The sequence below is a fragment of the Schistocerca americana genome, chromosome X (genome assembly GCF_021461395.2).
Source record: "Schistocerca americana isolate TAMUIC-IGC-003095 chromosome X, iqSchAmer2.1, whole genome shotgun sequence".
In the NCBI taxonomy this organism is placed as follows: Eukaryota; Metazoa; Arthropoda; class Insecta; order Orthoptera; family Acrididae; genus Schistocerca; species Schistocerca americana.
In genome coordinates this window covers 89,703,842-89,724,425 of record NC_060130.1, presented here as the reverse complement: position 1 = coordinate 89,724,425, position 20,584 = coordinate 89,703,842, and the positions used below count along the sequence as shown (strand labels likewise).

At 38.7% G+C, this 20,584-nt stretch overlaps 1 protein-coding gene across 1 annotated transcript in view; it reads right to left on the bottom strand.

Moving 5' to 3' along the window:
* Positions 1 to 20,584, bottom strand: part of LOC124555108 (importin-13) — a 195,498-nt gene that overhangs the window by 89,052 nt on the left and 85,862 nt on the right. The window contains exons 9-10 of the mRNA XM_047128909.1: positions 17,882 to 18,125; positions 3,919 to 4,100 (exon numbers count right to left, since the gene is read on the bottom strand). Coding sequence (XP_046984865.1) covers positions 3,919 to 4,100; positions 17,882 to 18,125 — 426 coding nt within the window. The remainder of the gene's footprint in view (positions 1 to 3,918; positions 4,101 to 17,881; positions 18,126 to 20,584) is intronic.

Here is a 20,584-nt window from a genome sequence, read left to right as displayed (position 1 = left end):
CGCCTCTAGCTGGGTCAAGTTGTCAACAGTAGTTCGACATCTCCTAAATCCACACTGAGAACGGCTAAGCAGCTGCCCGGTCTCCAATATCATGACCGTACGACAGGTGACCATTCGCTGCAAGGTCTTTACCACAGAGCTTGTCAAGGAACTGCTTCTGTAACTACTGGAACACTTTTGCTCCTTTCCCAGTTTGAGGAAAGGCATGAAGGCAGGCTGACTCCACATGTTGGGAAACTGTCATATTTAATTAAAACATTCTATTTGCAAGTTTTGCAACATGCTGTAGTGGACTTGGTGGTTGCTGGGTGCAGTATGAGACCCTCAGACAATGTCAAATCCAGCTCCCACACTGAGAAAGAACAGTTGGATCTGAAATCCAACTTACACCTCTCACCATCATTGCACAGTAGTGGTGGAATGTTGGATCCTGGCTGGTACTGGCAGTAGTCATCGCAAAATTCTCTGCCATTACCTGGGCGATGTTTCCTGCAGTGTTTGGAGACATCCCTGCTTCTGCACAGCTGCTATAGGTAACCAACTGCATTTACCAGAAATCATTCTGATGGCTTGCCACGCTTTCATAGAACAAGAAGAGTGGTTGACAGAGTCCAGGAACACCTGCCATGGCCTTTTATTGCTCTCCTCGGTTGTGTCTCGAGTGTCGGTCCTTGCTACTCGAAAGGCTGTGACGTTTTCCGCTGTTGGGCAGCACTTAAGCCTTCACATAGGAGCATGCATGACCTGAATTGCTGAGTGATACTCATCTGTCCACTATGGTACAGGCTGCCTTCTAAGAAGACCAGGACTATGGAATGGATAAGTCAGTGGCATTGCAGTTCACATGTGTAATTTGGTCTGCCCATTTCTGGATACTGCTTCAGTGTTCAGACAGACAACTGGCTGAACAGTGTCCACAGGTGAGTCCAAAGAGGGAAATGGTCAGTGGATGAAGGTCATCAGTAACTTCCCACTGAGCAGAATCTGTAAGAGCTGGAGGGCAGAGAGGTCTACGGCTGACGGTGATCCAGTAGCAGCACTGAAATGAGTGGGATTGCCCACACTGAAGATAAGCAGGTTCTAAGACGACGTGGGGTGCTCTAAAACTTGATCCCTGGCCACGTAGAGTTTGAGCCCCTCAATACATTGTGGACATTGAAGTCTCCCAGTAGTAGGAATGGTCAGGGGAGTTGTTCTACACGATCTGCACAAGCCTCAGACTCTATTGCATCTTGTGGTGGTAAGTACTGAGAGCATACTGTGAACCTTTGGTGCACACGAATTTCAGTTGCAACTGGTTGTCGGTCAGTAACCAGGAGCAGAACAGAGGAGTGGTGTGTGTTATTCACATACAGTCACTCCTCCCTTGGCCCTTTCCCAGTGGGTCATCTTTGTGGTAGAGAATATAGCCCCACAACACAGGGGCATCAGCAAGTTTAAAATGTGCATCTTGTAAACACAAGCACACGAGACATCCCGAGTTAGGAGATCCATTTCCTGAAATCGCTGATGTTCCACTGTAGTATGGGAGCCATTTTATTGGTGAGCTTTTTCTTTCTCCTATCTCTCTGCCAGGGAGGACATCCTGCTACAGTTGGAGGTTTAGTTGAGGCACCTTGCCTCAGGCACACTTTGTATTCCATTTACCCAGAAGCGGTATCCTTAAAACCATCAGATGGTGCGAGTTCAACACAGTGTAGCTGTTTACGAACCCATCTTCTTCTGCAATTGATACTTTCTCTTTGTCTGTTTGCCGAAGAAAACTTTGTAGGAATGTCAGTGTCAGTGTCAGTGTCAGTGCTGGCCTGCTTGCTGCACAGCTGCTGGAAGCTCTATAATGTTTGGTGAAAACTGGTGGTTGCATTGCTTTACAGCGGTTTTAGCTCACCACATGGAATAAGCTTTGTTGTTCTTACCTCACATACCTTCCTTTCTTCAAGATCGACATTGCAGTCTACTTCAGACAGTGTGATCCCCATACCGACTAACATATCCACCACCAGTACACCTATTCTGCTGGGAGTTGACCAAGAAGCGTTAGATGGTGCCATCTCGGTCCCACGAGCAGCTAGGGAAGGAAGGGTGCACACAGATAGGACTTCCCTTGGATGCATAAGCCTTACACAATTGAGTTGCAGCAGGTTCCCAAGATGTTGCCTGCTAACAACTGTTCTGCCTCAATAGCCATGCACGTCCTTGGTACACAGCACACCTTGAGGTTTTTTTTAAATATAGGTTTATACCATCCTCACCATCTGGAAGGTTAAGCCAAAATCTCCATTCCTTGAGACACACAACTTTCCAAGCCACAGGACGGTCACAGAAGCATGCCCAGAGTTTCAGTTACAGAAGACTGGCAGCACTTACCAGTCCCAAACTCAGGCAACCCTGGTTTGCACAGCCTGTACCCAGTGAAAAAAGGCTGAGTTCCCAGAGGAACAACATGGGGTGCACAAGTGGCTTTACTGAATATACCAGAAACATGACTAGCATTACCCCCTCCCCTCACCCCTCTCAACCCCAATTTATTATGGAACTTGTTCTGCATATTATGAAGACCACACCAGAATAATTTTTAAGAACCATTTTCAAGGATGTCTTGATGCATTTAGAGTAAACCATTTTAACACAGCATCTACAACCACACAAATGCAGCATAGGTCACAAAAAGCATAAAGTGGAATACTCCGTATCCATCACACCACAGCAAACAGAAAAAGCTCTATTTATTAAAAGAACTGGAAATTTACTTGTACAAATAAAAATAATTTTTAAAAATGCAAATTTTCTGAATGAGACTATTTCACCACGTCTGCTGTTGTACTTGTGTTAAACTGTTAAACAGTTTTGCAAAACAATGTATATATACATTCCTAGAGCTACTCAGCAATAAACATTGATGACAATTGTTGTGTGTCACATGACACATTCAACAAGCAAACAAATATGCATATCTGAACAGTCAGTACAGACTAGCTAGCCCCATTTAAAACTTGTCTGACTCTGCAAGGATTAACTTCTATGAAAACAGCAGAGCAGCCAAAACAATACTCAGTATGGCTCCATAGTTCCACCAAAGAGGTATTTTGGAATACCGATAACTGCATCAAGTGTCCTGAAAATATACACAGTTTTGAAGACTTAACAGTTTTTTTTTTTTTCTTCTGATAATCCCTGCTTTCAAAAAAGAAGTATTTTATAATGACTTTATGCACCATCTTTGCACACAATACCTAGAAATTGTACTACAAAATTAGTGACTCTGGGAATCAATCACTCTTTTTAGTACTTCAGACATGAGCAGAACTCATCATACCAAGTACTCAAATTCTTGAGTAGTGTCATAAAAAATGCCTACTTGAAATCTAAAAGTTCAAGGCTACTTAAGACTAGCAAAGAGTATGTCTACATGTGATTTTTTTTTTTTAGTTTTCCCCCACAGAAGTTTAGTTGATACCTAATGTTTGCAACATACACATCTGATAAGTACAGCTAAAACTACGACAATTTTTGAAGACCATATTCAGACTGCAGCAGTAGCTTTGTCACCGACAGGACAGTTCAGTGTGAAATTAGAAAGCAAGTTCTAATGGTGTGTACAGCATAAGCCATGTTAAAAATCACATAAGTAAAATAAAAAATAATAATTATATCAAGTAATAAAGCACAATGTTTAAATAGAACACAGTTCCCAATATCTTTTCTGTAAAAGATCATGTCTTACCCTACCAATCATTCAGATGAGACTTGATAATCTTTCTTACAATAGCAATTAATCAGTAATAAATAGTGCAAATTTTCACCAGTTTTATTATTTACATAGTGCATATGACACACAATGCAACTATTAGTAAAGCTTGCACATGATATATGCATTTAACATTAAAAATTCTGAAAAATATTAGTACTTTGTTGTACCTGAATGCATCTGATGATATTATCTGCATACTGCTGAATTGTTAACTGGCAGTCCCTTGACAAATCTTTCAAAGCCATTGAGGAAGAAGGTGCTGATTCAGTGTTCTCCAAGCCAGACATGACAGTGGGAATGACATATGACAAGAAAGATGGATTGATGTTAATCCAGTCTGCATATGCACCTAAACATTAATTAGAAAGGCATTATTGGGCATCCATAGAAAAACAACAATAATCTGTTAACTACTTTAGGAGAAGACTAAATGAAACTCTATATCATGACATAATGTCAGTGTGATGCTACATCATTACACTAGCTTATGCAATGTTTTCTATTATGGCAATATGTTGAACAAAGAAATTTATACAAAGATGTATTTTACACATGTCTCATAGCCATGAGTCATGTCAATTCTATGAATGGAAACTTGCATTTAAGAAATATTGCAAGTAACCCCATGTGATATAAAAGGTACAGGCAGAAAATTATGTTGCCTACTCTTTATAACAATGTGTAATGCTGAAAATTGAGAGAAATACTCTCACTTACATATATAGTTTTTTAACTGTACAAACAACTTTATACCCATCTTGTAACTTCACTTTCTCTTTTTTCCACGGGTTTTTTCGTTCTCAGAATTTATTTTTCTGCTGGTTGCTTTTCAATATGCTTTATGGGCAGGATGAAGATAATGAACCACAAGAAGAAGAAGAAGATGATGATGATGATGAGGAGGAGGAGGAGGAGGAATCCTTAAAATGTTGGGTGCTAAGTTAATTTCTTTAATTTTTATGATAAGCCATATTGTAATTTCCAACACATAATAAGCATGGCGATTACAGAGCAGTTACATGGCCTAAAATGATTTACTCTGAGTCTGGGTCTTAATCCACTTGAACTAAGCTACCAGTTATGGAAAACATATTTGGGTCTCCAGATATTAAAAAGGAAATTGACTGTATAACTTGATCTTCTTGCTTAATATAAATGATACTTAATTTTAAAAATCTGCACTTTAGACCTGAAGCCACTGGCTCTGGCACCAGTAATTAATATATATTAATATTAATTAATATATATAATTAATATATATTACAACAATGTAGAACTGTTTTGTGGATGATTTGCTTTCTGAAAACGAACAGAAAAAAATCACCTGGTACCCAGACTGAAAGGACACAGAGTGTTACAATATATTAATACACTGTTAATGCATGGGTGAACTGTCTGAAGTGGCTAGGGCACTACATGCCAACAAAAGCACTCCTTGTATAACCATAATCAAGCTTTCACCTACAGTCAACCACTCAACCAATTTAAGTGATTTGAATAAAAATAATTATTTACAGACTGACCTTGTTGACTGACAAATCACTCACTCATATAAATGGCAAACTTTATTCCCAGGTTTTCTATAAGGTTGGCAAGTGGGGAGTTGCATTTCCAGTCATGTACTAAAGTGTTACCATTCTTTCTTATCCACAACTTTCAACTCAGGTTTCACCTAGTGTGATCAAACAGCTGAAAAATACTCTTCATACAATGGACATAAGCTAACACATTCACATCATCATCAAAAAAATCTCTAAAGCCCTCTTCAGAAACATATGAGCAACTACAATGCAAATTCATCAGTTCTTTCTGTGAGTGCCATTGATGATTCTGTAACTCAGACAATCTCTTATTCGTGTTAATTACAGTTTTAAAACTTTTTACATTTATCTTCTTGTCTCATTTTCATTGATTAGCCTGTTTTACTGCAATATTACCATCCTTGCATTCTCCATCCTCTGTGAAACAATGCCATCCAAAAAGCTTACATGTCTAGAGCAGGACTGTGTTTCCTCATTGACATCGTCTGCGATGAAACTTCTTCCTCTTGCCTTCTTCCCTTTTGCTTTGTATTCTGTTTAGTTTATTGGCATAGGATCTGTGCATGGCATAATGTTTCACAATGTGTCGGATCAAAATGTAGCACGTTGTGTGGGAAGGTATGCAGTCAAAAGTGGAAGAGCCTACACTGCAGGTACTAGTGAAATTGTCTATTGATCACAGGTCACTTAGAGACATAACCAAATACAGAAAAGCCACAGATCACATGGACAGCGCACAATGCACAGGGGGCACATTGTGCAAACCTGTGTAAGCAGAATGTGAGGTGCTGGACGAGGATTCCTGGGACTTAAATGCTGAGTCTCTGTCATTCAGTCTATGTATGAGGTGAGACTTAATATTCCCTGTTGAACTTGCTTTGTAGGGCGATCAAGAAGTTTCCAAGAATGACTTACTGCCTCGGGCTGTTCACTATGAATTGAGTCATACTTCAATGTTCACTGTAAATCCTAGTATGAGCTTCCTTTCCTAACTTAATGAGTTCTCTGGTTCAAAATTTTCTAACTTTCAGTACAGCACCAGCTTAGAGTTGGGTAAGCCAACTTTTTTCTAGAATTGCCCTCAGTCTCCCATCCAGAATCACTTGCTAACTCCTCTGACGCAGGGGAGTGTCGTAGTAGAACCGTTGCTATTCACAATATACATGAATGACCTTGTGGATAACATTGGAAGTTCACTGAGGCTTTTTGCGGATGATGCTGTAGTATATTGCGAGGCTGTAACAAAGGAAAAATGTACGGAAATGCAGGAGGATCTGCAACGAATTGACGCATGGTGCAAGGAATCAGGGAATGGCAATTGAATTTCAATGTAGACAAGTGTCATGTGCTGTGAACACACAGAAAGAAAGATCCTTTATCATTTACCTACAATGTAGCAGGTCAGCAGCTGGAAGCAGTTAATTCCATAAATTATCTGGGAGTAGGCATTAGGAGTGATTTAAAATGGAATGACCATATAAAATTAATCGTCGGTAAAGCAGATGCCAGATGGAGATTCATTGGAAGAATGCTAAGGAAATGCAGTCTGAAAACAAAGGAAGTGGGTTACAGTACACTTGTTCGCCCACTGCTTGAATACTGCTCATCGGTGTGAGATCCGTACCAGATAGGGTTGATAGAAGAGATAGAGAAGATCCAACACAGAGCAGCGTGCTTCGTTACAGGAGCATTTAGTAATTGCAAAAGCATTACAGAGATGATAGATAAACTCCAGTGGAAGACTCTGCACGAGAGACGCTCAGTAGCTCAGTACGGGCTTTTGTTGAAGTTTCAAGAACATACCTTCACTGAGGAGTCAAGCAGTATATTGCTCCCTCCTATGTATATCTTGCGAAGAGACCATGGGGATAAAAATCAGAGAGATTAGAGACCACACAGAAGCATACCGACAATCTTTCTTTCCGCGAACAATACGAGACTGGAATAGAAGGGAGAACCGATAGAGGTACTCAGGGTACCCTCCGCCACACACCGTCAGGTGGCTTGCGGAGTATGGATGTAGATGTAGATGTAGATGTAGAAGTAGAAGTAGAGGAGATGTCCAGATCATGGACATGAACATTTTCTATAAAACTCATCTTTTCAGAATTCACAAAACTGGTGTACAAGACAGAGATCACTATGGTTCTCATTCTCAGTCTTATGTTACCTCTATAAGAACAGTTGTGATATGGTGTTTCTTTAGTTGTAATTAACCCAACTTAAGTTTCTCTCTAACTTAATGTAAATTATTCTTATTGTGTCATTTTGTAATGAAGTTTAAACTGTATCTCATTTGCAGTCAAGTAGTTAATAAAAACTGATTTAAGTTGCCAGTGTGACCTATAAAAAAAAATTAGAAATCTGTTACTGCATTAACTACATTTTGTAAACTTGAAATGCTAGTATGAATCTGTAACAAAAGTGAAAAGATTGTGTTCATGTATGACAGAACTCATTCTTTAACAAGAACAGGAATCACTAATTTGCCAGAGCTGAAGCTGCACTCTTGGTGGGACCCGTGGTAACAAGAATTTACACAAGAAATTTAAGATACAATTAAAGATCATACTAGACTTTAGTTTCTTTCTGATACAAAAAAATGGTTCAAATGGCTCTGAGCACTATGGGACTCAACTGCTGTGGTCATAAGTCCCCTAGAACTTAGAACTACTTAAACCTAACTAACCTAAGGACAGCACACAACACCCAGCCATCATGAGGCAGAGAAAATCCCTGACCCCGCCGGGAATCGAACCCGGGAACCCGGGCGTGGGAAGCGAAAACGCTACCGCACGACCACGAGATGCGGGCTTTTCTGATACAAATTTTAGCAAACAGCATATATTTTATTTTAAGCCTTTGCAGCTTGTCTCCATTTTCTAGTGAATGTATGTCACAAAGAATAAAACATGGAAATTTGAACAAGAATTCTCAGTCACTGTACAAAACTAGAACTTAATTTTCAGCTATGAATTTTAACAACCCTATTATATATCAAATATGTAAAAGCATAATCTCTCCAGGCATATTTCTGCACTACCAAATTTCATATTATATGCCAATAAAGACATGCAACAAATATGTTTGCCTGATTTTGATAACTGAAGATTTAACGGCATTATCCTGGTAATTAGGCATCATGTCACAAAAGAATGCGCATGTTTCTAAAATTTAGGATCCACTTCCTTACAGCACTAAACTTATTATGGAAGGAGATGTGCTTCCAAAAGTTTAATAATATACCTCATATGCAGTGCAAATTAAAACAGTTAAAAACTTCTACTTTCATTATTATTAACCATTTCTTATATTAGTATCACCAGTAGCAGTGAAAATTCTTTTATCATTCACAACAGTGGCCAACAGTAGAATATGTCCACTTTAAAAACAAATACAAATGAACTAAGGAGTGTGTATGCCACCTCAGAAACTCAAAAATTATTACTATTCCCATGCCATGAATGTAGCAGACACTGGTCTATAAGCACATAGTCCACTGTCATATTCAAGGGGCTTTTCTTTGTATATAAAAGATACACAACAATGTTATCACACACAACAATGTTATCGCAACAGAGGTGTAATACACATGCACATGAGATGAAAACATTTCTCTGTCCTTCAGCAGCTGGCTGTGCCACAATCATTGTTTGCAGCCAACGACCTCCTGATCTCCATTAACATTTGAATACACGCACAACAACATTATCTTTCAACAGTCAAATCTGTACACAATGAATAGTAAAATGAAGCTTTATTTTGACTGTATTTTATTTATTGATTGTTTAATGTTTGATTAACTTTACCATGGATATGTGCATCCATTTTAATACTTAAAGGGCACTACAAACTATGAGAATAAACAAGGGCAACATATTGCCACATGCAGGTCACACACAACGTGTATCTAAAGAGTCTGTCCCACTCAACATGTTACAATCTTTATAATGAAAACAATTCACACAGCGCTACAGATCGAGACAAGTTACAGGACTCGCAGTGACAGAAATGAACTATAAGCACCCTAAATTGTCTACTCAGTCTTCATCTTTCTATTTTAAACATACAAAATAATAATGAGTAGAGATTTTTCCTTTTTCAATACACGAATAATGGAAGGTATAATTACTGACAATGCAGAAGCAGGAGAATACAATTTCCTACATCTCCAAGATAAATCACAAAAACAGATTCACAACTACATGAAACCAGTATATGGGAAGGAAGCGCCACCATTTGAGAAGTTGTCAGCATCTCTCAATGTTTCTAACATAGAAAACTTTTCACAGATTATTCTGTTGTCATGAAGAAACTAACAATGATTTTGAAAACTAGGTATCGACACAGTACGAAATACAATAACTTACATCTTGGCAGCCAATTAGCCACTTTGACACAAGAAATAATGAAATATGAGTTTATCTTTATGAGCTGCACTAAGTGATCCATCTCACTCAGACTACTCTCAACTTTACAAGTATCATGTGAATCTGGTTTTCTCTGGTGCTGTGATGGTAGTATCATGGTGCACTACTTACAATTATACCTAATACTCCATATTTACTCTTATATTAAACATTTAGTTTGATTATACAAATAACTTAAGTGAGGAAAAACAATGTATAGTCACAGATGAAGTGTTTCAGCTGGCAGACTTGCAGTGGCCAATGATGCCACCTTAAGAAGCAGCAGAATAGACTAAACTATAAACTTCACAGACACTTTGCATTCCTCAAAACGCACTAATTCCATTGTCTGGGACAGAAATTTTCACAAGAAAATGATGACCATGATGCCAGAAATGAAGAACCACATACTGATGATCTGCAAAATACAGTATTAAATGTTACTGTGCCTTCCATAACAGCTGTTGACTCATCAGGTAGAAGTCCACAACAAACCTGATATACATTAAGGTTCCCCTATGCCTGTAAACAGAAGGACAGCACCCTGAAAACATTTACTACAACAGATATGATTGACCATGGTGGCACAGTGGTAAGACTCTCAACTCGCATTCAAAAGGACAGTGGTTCAATCCCCATACAGTCCTACAGATTTAAATCTTCCGTGGTTTCCCTTCATCACTTAAGGTCAATCCCAGACTTGTTCCTTTGCAAAGGCCAAGGCTGATTTCTTTTCCTATCCTTCCCAAATCTGAGCTTGTTCTCTGTCTTTATTGAGCTCATTGGCAGGATGTTAAACCCTAATCATCCTTCCTTCCTTTGTTTTGGAACAGATATAGCAATCATTGACGTACTTCCCTCCTAGAACTTGCATATTTGCCACAATGAGGAATCAGCTGTTATATTTGCTTCATGAAGGTCTGCCATCTGATTTGGAATCAATGTGTGACTGATATCAGAGCCTATTCAACAGTGTGAAAATTTTGACTGAATAAGACTTTCTCCTATGGTACAAAAAAATAGAAAACACTGAGAAGAAGATCACTACTGTTGGACAGACAGTCTAACTACTTCCAGCCCAACTTCCACAGAAAATCTGTTGTGTTTTGTATAACACATGATCAAAGCATCGTGATGAATTAGTGCAACATATGAATAGAACTGAACATATTCTGGAGGGCCTGTCATCACTGATGTAGTGTTTTAGAGCAATGGTTAGTGTTTCCCATCACATCTATGAGCATTAAATTATTTAACAAAATGTCTTTTTAGTGCCACAAGCACGTGGACAATAGTTATTATAAAGGTTATCTTCCCAAATTTTGTCTTAAATGGAGAGAAAGTGTTATGCAGATGCAATAACTTCTGCTCAGTTTGAAAGATAAGATGAGCAATCCACATTTCACTACCTGTGATAATACTGTACAACACCTTGTCATCCTTATTTATGTAAATGATATGCCTTCTAGTATTACAGGTGATTCAAAAATATTTCTGTTTGCTGATGACACCACCTTGGTAGTGAAAGATCTTGTGTGTAATATTGAAACATTATCAAATAATGTAGTTCATGAAGTAAGTTCGTGGCTTGTGGAAAATAATTTGATGCTAAATCACAGTAAGACTCAGTTTTTACAGTTTCTAACCCACAATTCAACAAGAACTGACATTTTAATCAGACAGAATGGGCATGTTATAAGCGAGACGGAACAGTTCAAGTTCCTAGGCGTACGGATAGATAGTAAGCTGTTGTGGAAAGCCCATGTTCAGGATCTTGTTCAGAAACTAAATGCCGCTTTATTTACCATTAGAACAGTATCTGAAATAAGTGACATTTCAACACGAAAAGTAGTATACTTCGCATATTTTCATACGCTTATGTCATATGGTATTATTTTTTGGGGTAATTCTTCTGATTCAAAAAGGGTATTTTTGGCTCAAAAACGGGCTGTTCGAGCTATGTATGGTGTAAGTTCGAAAACCTCTTGTCGACCCCTATTCAATAGTCTGGGAATTTTGACATTGCCCTCACAGTATGTATTTTCTTTAATGTCGTTTGTTGTTAGCAATATTAGTTTATTCCCAAGAGTTAGCAGCTTTCACTCAGTTAATACTAGGCAGAAATCAAATCTGCATGTGGAATGCACTTCCTTGACTCTTGTGCAGAAAGGAGTGCAGTATTCTGCTGCATCCATTTTCAATAAGCTACCACAAGAACTCAAAAATCTTAGCAGTAGCCCAAACACTTTTAAGTCTAAACTGAAGAGTTTCCTCATGGCTCACTCCTTCTATTCTGTCGAGGAGCTCCTGGAAGAGATAAAAAATTAAGCAAATTCCAGTGTTACATTCTTGATTTTCTTTATTTAAACTAACGACTTGTTTCATTTTATCTGTTTCTACAATCGTGTTATAATTTCATGTATTGACTCGTTCCATGACCATGGAGACTTCTCCTAAATGTGGTCCCACGGAACAATAGATAAATAAATAAATAAATAAAAAATCACCGTCAATATATCACTGAGGAAATAATAATGCTGCACACTCGCATTTTGTTGTTATTTGAATGTTAGATCTCAGGCACTCACTCAGCAGAAACAACAGTGCTTGCTAACAATTTTATACAACAAGCATCAGAATACCTGTGGGACATGACTGTCAATTCCCACAATGATAAAATGACTGTTCTCCATAATTTACTTCCATACCTGCTGCCCCATGTACTCTTCATACCACGAACAGTTTTCTGTCCTCCAAAAAACTGCCCTTGTGAGTAACACACCACCTGGTTGTGTACAATGTTCACACTAGATACAGCTGACAAACTTTGATTATCAATATGTTCTGTGAGTTTAAAAAAATTTAGCCATTGTTAAACCTCGAGGTTACTAAGAGAAGGAATAAGAGCCACTGTTTTCACTCACTATAGCCAAGGAAACAGTCAGCAACTAGGAACTGCAAACTTTCAGTTCTGAATATCTCATATATGTACACTCGTCTCCTGCAGCACATGGAATCCCAACTTTAGGTGCTATGAAACACATTCATTTTGGATCACTCTCCAATACAACTGAATGTTTGTCTACAAAGCATCATCTAAACAGTTGTCTAAGCATTCCTTTTCTACCATGATTTGAAAAGAATTGAGGCTGACCAAACGAGCAGTCACAGAAACTATAAAATGTAATATAGTGTAAGGTTTCTGCTGGGAAAGCGTACTTCAGCCAAGACGAAAAGAACTCTCATTACAGCATGTTTATCAGACTAATGATACCCACTGGTTGGCATGGCAATATTAAAAGATGAGAGTTCTAAATAGTAAAATACAGTGGAACTTTGATTTTACATTCTCCGAGTTTATGCTTCTTGCAATTCCATACCCAAAAATTCATAGCCCCTGTGAAAAAACCGTAAGATCAATGCTAAAGATTCCCTGATTTTACATTTCTTCCTAGTAAGGTTTACCTCAATTCTACATTCTTATCGACGTCTCACCTGACTTCATCCTGTTTTTTTCCTATTAACATTTGACGTGACTGAATGAGATATAAGTGCCACAAAAGACAAATGGTTCGTGCCGCAGGTGGTGGTGGTGGTGGTGGTGGTGGTGGTGGTGGTGGAGGATTTGAGGGAATATTATTACATAACTGTGGAGAGGGGAGACATGAAGAGGAAATGCTGACATAATCCGCGATTGGACGTTGCCAAAACAGCTTGCAATGTTTAACTTCACTGTGCAATTATGATAAAATTACTGCTATGTTGCAGCAGCAATGGAAAAACAGGACAGTTGATACGAAGTATTCCGTAATGAGCCAACACGTGACGAACAGGCCCAGCTGCTAGCTTTTCCTGTGTCACTTATAACTCAGTCTTTTCTTTTCGCATGTATTTGCAATGCATTGTATTCAGTAACAATATCGACCATCAACATTTTAAATTCAAACACTGAGTCTTGAAGAATATGCTCAGTCAGAATCAAGGAAATTCTGGTCATTTCTGGTTAGTGATCTCATATTGGCTGGCAACTTGTATATGTAAAATGAGCTCGCCTGCTCGGTGTGTGGCGATGGAGTGGCCCTTTAACGATGGGAGTGCACGTAGGGATGAAAGCATTTTGTGAAGTGCTGAAAATATACTTTTGTGTAGGTCATGTGCTGTGGCAAGATGCCACATGAAATAGAACAAGGGTTTTGTGACAGCACATTTTAAAGACTTTCGTGTTCAAATCTGACACGATACAGTTGCAGCAACTACATACACTAGTCACATACACACATCGTATCACACACTGTTGATCATAAAGATTGGCAGCAATCATAGAAAGCATGAAGTGAAACTGCAGGGCCTGAGCTTTCTTTTAAATTTACATTTTACACGGCATGCAGAAATTGACTGAGCAGACTTTTAATAAGCTTGTAACATCAATTGGAGAAGCAATATCACTTTTCACATCTCTGTTTCTCTCATTGAGCAAAGGAAACCCATGCCCCACATATTAGATTCCAATGCCTTTCACCGTATTTCACAGTTTTCTGTTTAACTCACCATGTTCATCAATTTTTGCTTTTTCCTGGGTGCAAACAAAGGAAAGAGCTCTCAAAAATGTGTGTTTTGAAGTACAATTTGTGGTCATAGCAGGTTGGAAAATAGCTCAATTACCGTGTATCCAGATACCAACTTCAATTTTTTGATGAATTTTTATTTGCTGTTACACATCTGTGATTTTTTATGAACTGACGAAATTCATTACAACACATTATTGTATAACATTGTATTGTACATTTAACTTCCTTCACTTATACAGATCTTATACAGTTTATTGGAGAGGATTACGATTTTTAATCATATATGCCAATTACATATGCTTTTGATCGTATTTTGGAGGTTTTAATATATTCCTCAAGCCTGCGTTTTCCTCAATTTTGCATTTGTTACATCTAGACATCACAAAACGTATACTGGGGGTTTCACTGTATTGTGTTCTTGCAAAGCAAATGATTTTCTCTTGCTTTCTTTTACTCTGTAGTTTGGTTTAAATAGTCGCCACTAAATTCTTCAAAAATTAATACAAAGCGTTTATTATGACAAATGGGTTCTCTGTCTGTTAAGGAAAATTGCATTATAGTGTGTAGTAACTGACATATACCAGTGAAATTACTCTTCTTTTGTCTTGATATCAGTGCTTAGTTTGGTACCATGCAAAGAACAAAATTTTACAGTGTACATTGTTAAACATTCCTAAACCAAGTAATAAATCACATATTTCCACTTTTCTACTAAAGAGTTACTCAACAGTTGCATTATGAGTACACTTCTAGTGTGCTAGATGGAAGAAGTTCCTAATGGAGCAAAAATGGTTTACAAAGCAATGGTGGATGGTGACCATGGAGATTTTTGGCCAATGATGACTAATATATTTATGAGAGTGCCTCAGGACACAGGCATGGCTCATCCAATTAGTGGCAAGTACATGATATGGTCTCCTTTGGTCAGTCAGCACAATATGCAACACTGTTGAGAGGCTTGTACAGTAATTTACACAATCATCTTACTTTTTAGGATTTGACTGCAACCTTATTACTTGATTCTTTTACTCAGCTTCTTCAAGAAGAGGCTTATGGAACACCATTGCATCAGAAAAAACTGTATTTCAGATTTTCAACCAGAATATTCAGACAGCAAAGGACTTGGAAGAGCAGTTGAACGGAATGGACAGTGTCTTGAAAGGAACATCAACAAAAGCAAAACGAGGATAATGGAATGTAGTCGAATTAAGTTGGGTGATGCTGAGGGAATTAGATTAGGAAATGAGACACTTAAAGTAGTAAAGGAGTTTTGCTATTTGGGGAGCAAACTAACTCATGATGGTCGAAGCAGAGAGGATATAAAATGTAGACTGGCAATGGCAAGGAAAGCGTTTCTGAATAAGAGAAATTTGTTAACATCGAGTATAGATTTAAGTGTCAGGAAGTCGTTTCTGAAAGTATTTGTATGGAGTGTAGCCACGTATGGAAGTGAAACATGGACGATAAATAGTTTGGACAAGAAGAGAATAGAAGCTTTCGAAATGTGGTGCTACAGAAGAATGCTGAAGATAAGGTGTGTAGATCATGTAACTAATGAGGAGGTACTGAATAGAATTGGGGAGAAGAGAAGTTTGTGGCACAACTTGACAAGAAGAAGGGACCGGTTGGTAGGACATGTTCTGAGGCATCAAGGGATCACAAATTTAGCATTGGAGGGCAGCGTAGAGGGTAAAAATCGTAGAGGGAGACCAAGAGATGAATACACTAAGCAGTAGGGTGCAGTAAGTACTGGGAGATGATGAAGCTTGCACAGGATAGAGTAGCATGGAGAGCTGCATCAAACCAGCCTCAGGACTGAAGACAACAACAACAACAACATATTCAGTAGCCACAATGCCCTTGCAACTGTAAGAAAATAATGTGCCCCAAAACTGATTGGATTATTACTACTGTTTGTGGATGTAGTCAATTGGGGACTACACAAACACCAAATCTAACCATCTAATTCCTTTTCCTCGCAGGCTTATGACTTTCATTCCACCTTTGTTCAAAAGGTTTCTGAATAAGAGAAATTTGTTAACATCGAGTATAGATTTAAGTGTCAGGAAGTCGTTTCTGAAAGTATTTGTATGGAGTGTAGCCACGTATGGAAGTGAAACATGGACGATAAATAGTTTGGACAAGAAGAGAATAGAAGCTTTCGAAATGTGGTGCTACAGAAGAATGCTGAAGATAAGGTGTGTAGATCATGTAACTAATGAGGAGGTACTGAATAGAATTGGGGAGAAGAGAAGTTTGTGGCACAACTTGACAAGAAGAAGGGACCGGTTGGTAGGACATGTTCTGAGGCATCAAGGGATCACAAATTTAGCATTGGAGGGCAGCGTAGAGGGTAAAAATCGTAGAGGGAGACCAAGAGATGAATACACTAAGCAGTAGGGTGCAGTAAGTACTGGGAGATGATGAAGCTTGCACAGGATAGAGTAGCATGGAGAGCTGCATCAAACCAGCCTCAGGACTGAAGACAACAACAACAACAACAACAACATATTCAGTAGCCACAATGCCCTTGCAACTGTAAGAAAATAATGTGCCCCAAAACTGATTGGATTATTACTACTGTTTGTGGATGTAGTCAATTGGGGACTACACAAACACCAAATCTAACCATCTAATTCCTTTTCCTCGCAGGCTTATGACTTTCATTCCACCTTTGTTCAAAAGGTTTCAAATATACTGGTATGTCAATGTGTTCTTCCACCAATCAGCGGTGAGAAGTTTTCCACTTCTCTTGAAGAGTGAGTAGCCTATGTGCCAACATTCTCTGATTCAGTCTCTTCAAGAGTCTGTAAAAGGTTAACTTCCTCCTCTGCACTGAGGTTATGCTTCCCATTAGTAAACCCTTCAGAAAACTTCTTGTGTCCTAACATATTTCTGCAGAATTTTCTTATGTTTTCTCAACTGAGAAGTTTAGCTACGTCTATGCACCAAAGAGGCCCTTTAACCTAACCAATGCACAGTACAGCTGCCATTTTTGTCCAAGTTGATGTATCTGAATTTTCTATGAATCACAGCACAGTTTAAAGGCTATTTATCTTCCTTTTTGACAAAGCTTCCATTGAGTGCATTTAAGATCTCACCAGGTGTTAAAATTTCTCAGCCCTCGAAATATTTCTTCTATAGTTTGTATGTTCAGAGTCCATGCTTTATATTTTATGTGAACATGTGGTGTCTAATACTTCAAAAGAACAGACACCACGCAGATCCCACAGCTGTAAAACACTATATGTAAATTTACATGGGATCACTGCTGTCAGCTACAGTGGAACATTATTTTTTAACTGCTACAATATCCATTTGTTTGTCGACTTGAGACAGGTATGTAAGATAATGGTAGGATAAACTGAAGCATGCAGATGAAGGGAAAAACTCTTTGTTAAAGATGTAGAAATGCGCTATAGGTAAGAGTCATCTATTACTGCAAAACAGAATTATTGCACTGTTTCATCAGTGGATCTTTTCATACTCCAAACTAAGCTTCAACCAGTGTGCTAAAACACATACAGATGAAAAAAACAATTGCCAATTTTGTCAAAGCTAACCAACCGAGATTCTAAAATAATCTGAACAACAAAACACGTTAAGACTTACCCATACAGTCAATTGCTGCATTAAAAACTTTTATATTACTCTTGCTAATCGGTATGTTTTGTAGAATCATAAAAAATGACCCAATCTGTGGTTTCACATTTGGCACCAATTCTGCAATAGCCATCCAAGCATGCAAATTTGCTTCAACAGGCTGCCACGACTCTTCAAATTCTGTAGCTCTTGCAGAAAGGTCATGAAGGAGTAACTCCAGAATTTGATCATGTAGTATCTGATAGCAATACATCTGTAACAAAAAAACTACAGTCATTAAGATTAAAAGCACCATCAGTAGAATAGAGACACTATCACAGTCATGTACAAAACATAGAACAAATCAAGAACATATACAGTCACTCTCAAAGAAAAAGATGATGAATTTGTCGATATGTTGCATTTTGAAGAGAGATGAAATCAAAAATGTTTGTACTCAACTCAAACAATGTCATAAACATGACATTTTAACCAATAGGATAGCGGGAGTAATGGGCAGAAAGTGCTCCTGAGCCTAATACAGGAAGGGGTGATATCCAACTTTTGAGGTACCTACTTTACTCACTCGACAATTTTAGACGTCAACTGGATATTAAGAGATCTGTCCCACCGGGAAGGTACATCACACAATTAAATCTGAATTTCTTACACATCAAGATCCCTTCCGAGCAATCACATGAATGATTTATGACCTAAAATAAAAACTGAGTGCACACATACCTATTATGTAAGTTTCTCCCAAATTTGAACGGCAATACCACATTTTTAATGCATCTGTCCACTACTCATCACTATCTTTAAGTTCAATGACCATCTTCCCCCCTAACTATTATTTACAAAAAATCTATATGTGATTGAGAGCATCTAGACATACATTTCAAGCAGAATTTACTGTATCATTGTAATCAATACCACCAGGGTCAGCACCTGGCAATAGTTGGTAACACATCGCAAGACTTCAGTGGACACTGATTGTGCACGCGAAGGATGACATTGCGACCACTGACCCACACCTACAGATCCTGGCTTCCACCTGCTGCTAATAAGAGTGACCTCTGCAGATTGGTTAAAGCACAACCCCAAGGCAGCCAAAGTTCAGTTCAGTTGATCGTGGGCTGGAAAACGGGACATGACGCCCTGCTTATAGACTGTTGTTTTGTGTTGATGTATTTTGCTGTGAACCTTTGACTCAGAATTTGGATTTTACTTCAGGACTGACTCAAGTTAAGTAAAGATACATTTACCGACTATTGGTATGGAATAATTATTTGCCCATGTGGAGATTTCTAATGGCAACAATCAACTGCTCCACTACTTCTGGCCACCTCTGTTCCTATGTCGGTATCCCACAGAGGGATATCACAGAATTATTGTGCATATCTTCTATCTTAATTGGAATGGAAATCAAACTTAATATTGCAATCGGAGGGAGAAAAAAATCCACTCACTAAGTGGTGGCTGGAGAACACACATATAAAGGTACTGAATTTTTTGAAATTTGCAAGCTTTCAGAGCCAGTGGTTCCTTCTTCTGACAGAAGGGTTGAAGGGGAAGGAAATGGGGACAGTCCAGAAAAGTCACCCAGAACTGCGTGTTAGGAGAGACATACTGGATGGGACGAGAAGGACAGACTGACTGTTGGGGACTACACAGGATGAGATTTAAAAAACTGAAAGCTTTAAGGTGGATGAAAGGGTAATACACAAGACAGAGATTATGGGTTAAACATCGTACACAAGTTAATAAAAGAGAAAAGATAAGTGCTTGTGGCAGAGGTGGGAGGTGGAAAAAAATAGAAAGGTTAGAAAATAAAAGATATAGAAAACTAAATGGGAATGAAGAAAGGAATAGTTACTGAGAAGAAATGCTGAAATGGAAAGAATTGCCATAAATTAAGACCAGATGGGTAGTGAGAACCAAGGACATGTTGTAATACCAATTCCCATTTGCGGAGTTCTGAGAAACTAATGTCTGAGGAAAGAATCCAGATGATAAGTGTGGTGAAACAGGCACCCAGTATACAACTGCATGTTTTAGAGGACACACTGCAATAGCACATTGTGTGTTGCTAGTATACACCCTCTGCCTATGCCCATTCATCCTTATCAGATAATTTGGTGGTAGTGACGCCCATGTAAAAAGCCAAACATAACAGTTGGTACACAAGATACCATTTCGAAGGTGGCTCTCCCTTTGATAGTATATGTTTTGCCAGTTACAGGTCTTGTATAGGTGGTGGTAGGAGGGTGCATAGGGGAATTCTTACAGTGGGGACAGTCAAAGAGGTAGGGAACCACAGAGTAGAGAAATGGGTGCAGAAGGAGCATGCGGCCAACAAGGGTCCTGCAGAGAATTGGAGGGCAAAGAAAAGCAATTCTACATGTGATGGGCAGAATGTCGGACAGAATGGACATCATTTCAGGACATGATTTTACAAAGTCACAGCCTTGTCTAAGTAGGTGATTAATACATTCGAGACATGGATAACAGTAACTATAGATGCACGCCTATGTTTTGAGGGCTCATCAGTACCAGGATTGGATGCAATGGCCTGGATAATCTGTTTTTGAACAAGGCGGGTGGGGGGTAATTGCATCCAGTGAAGGCTGAGGTGAGAATGATGGTTTATTGGTGTAAGAGCCTGCATCTAAACAAATAAGTTTGCCTCAAATGCTAAGGCTTTATGGGAGGGAAAGTTTGACATAGGAAGGA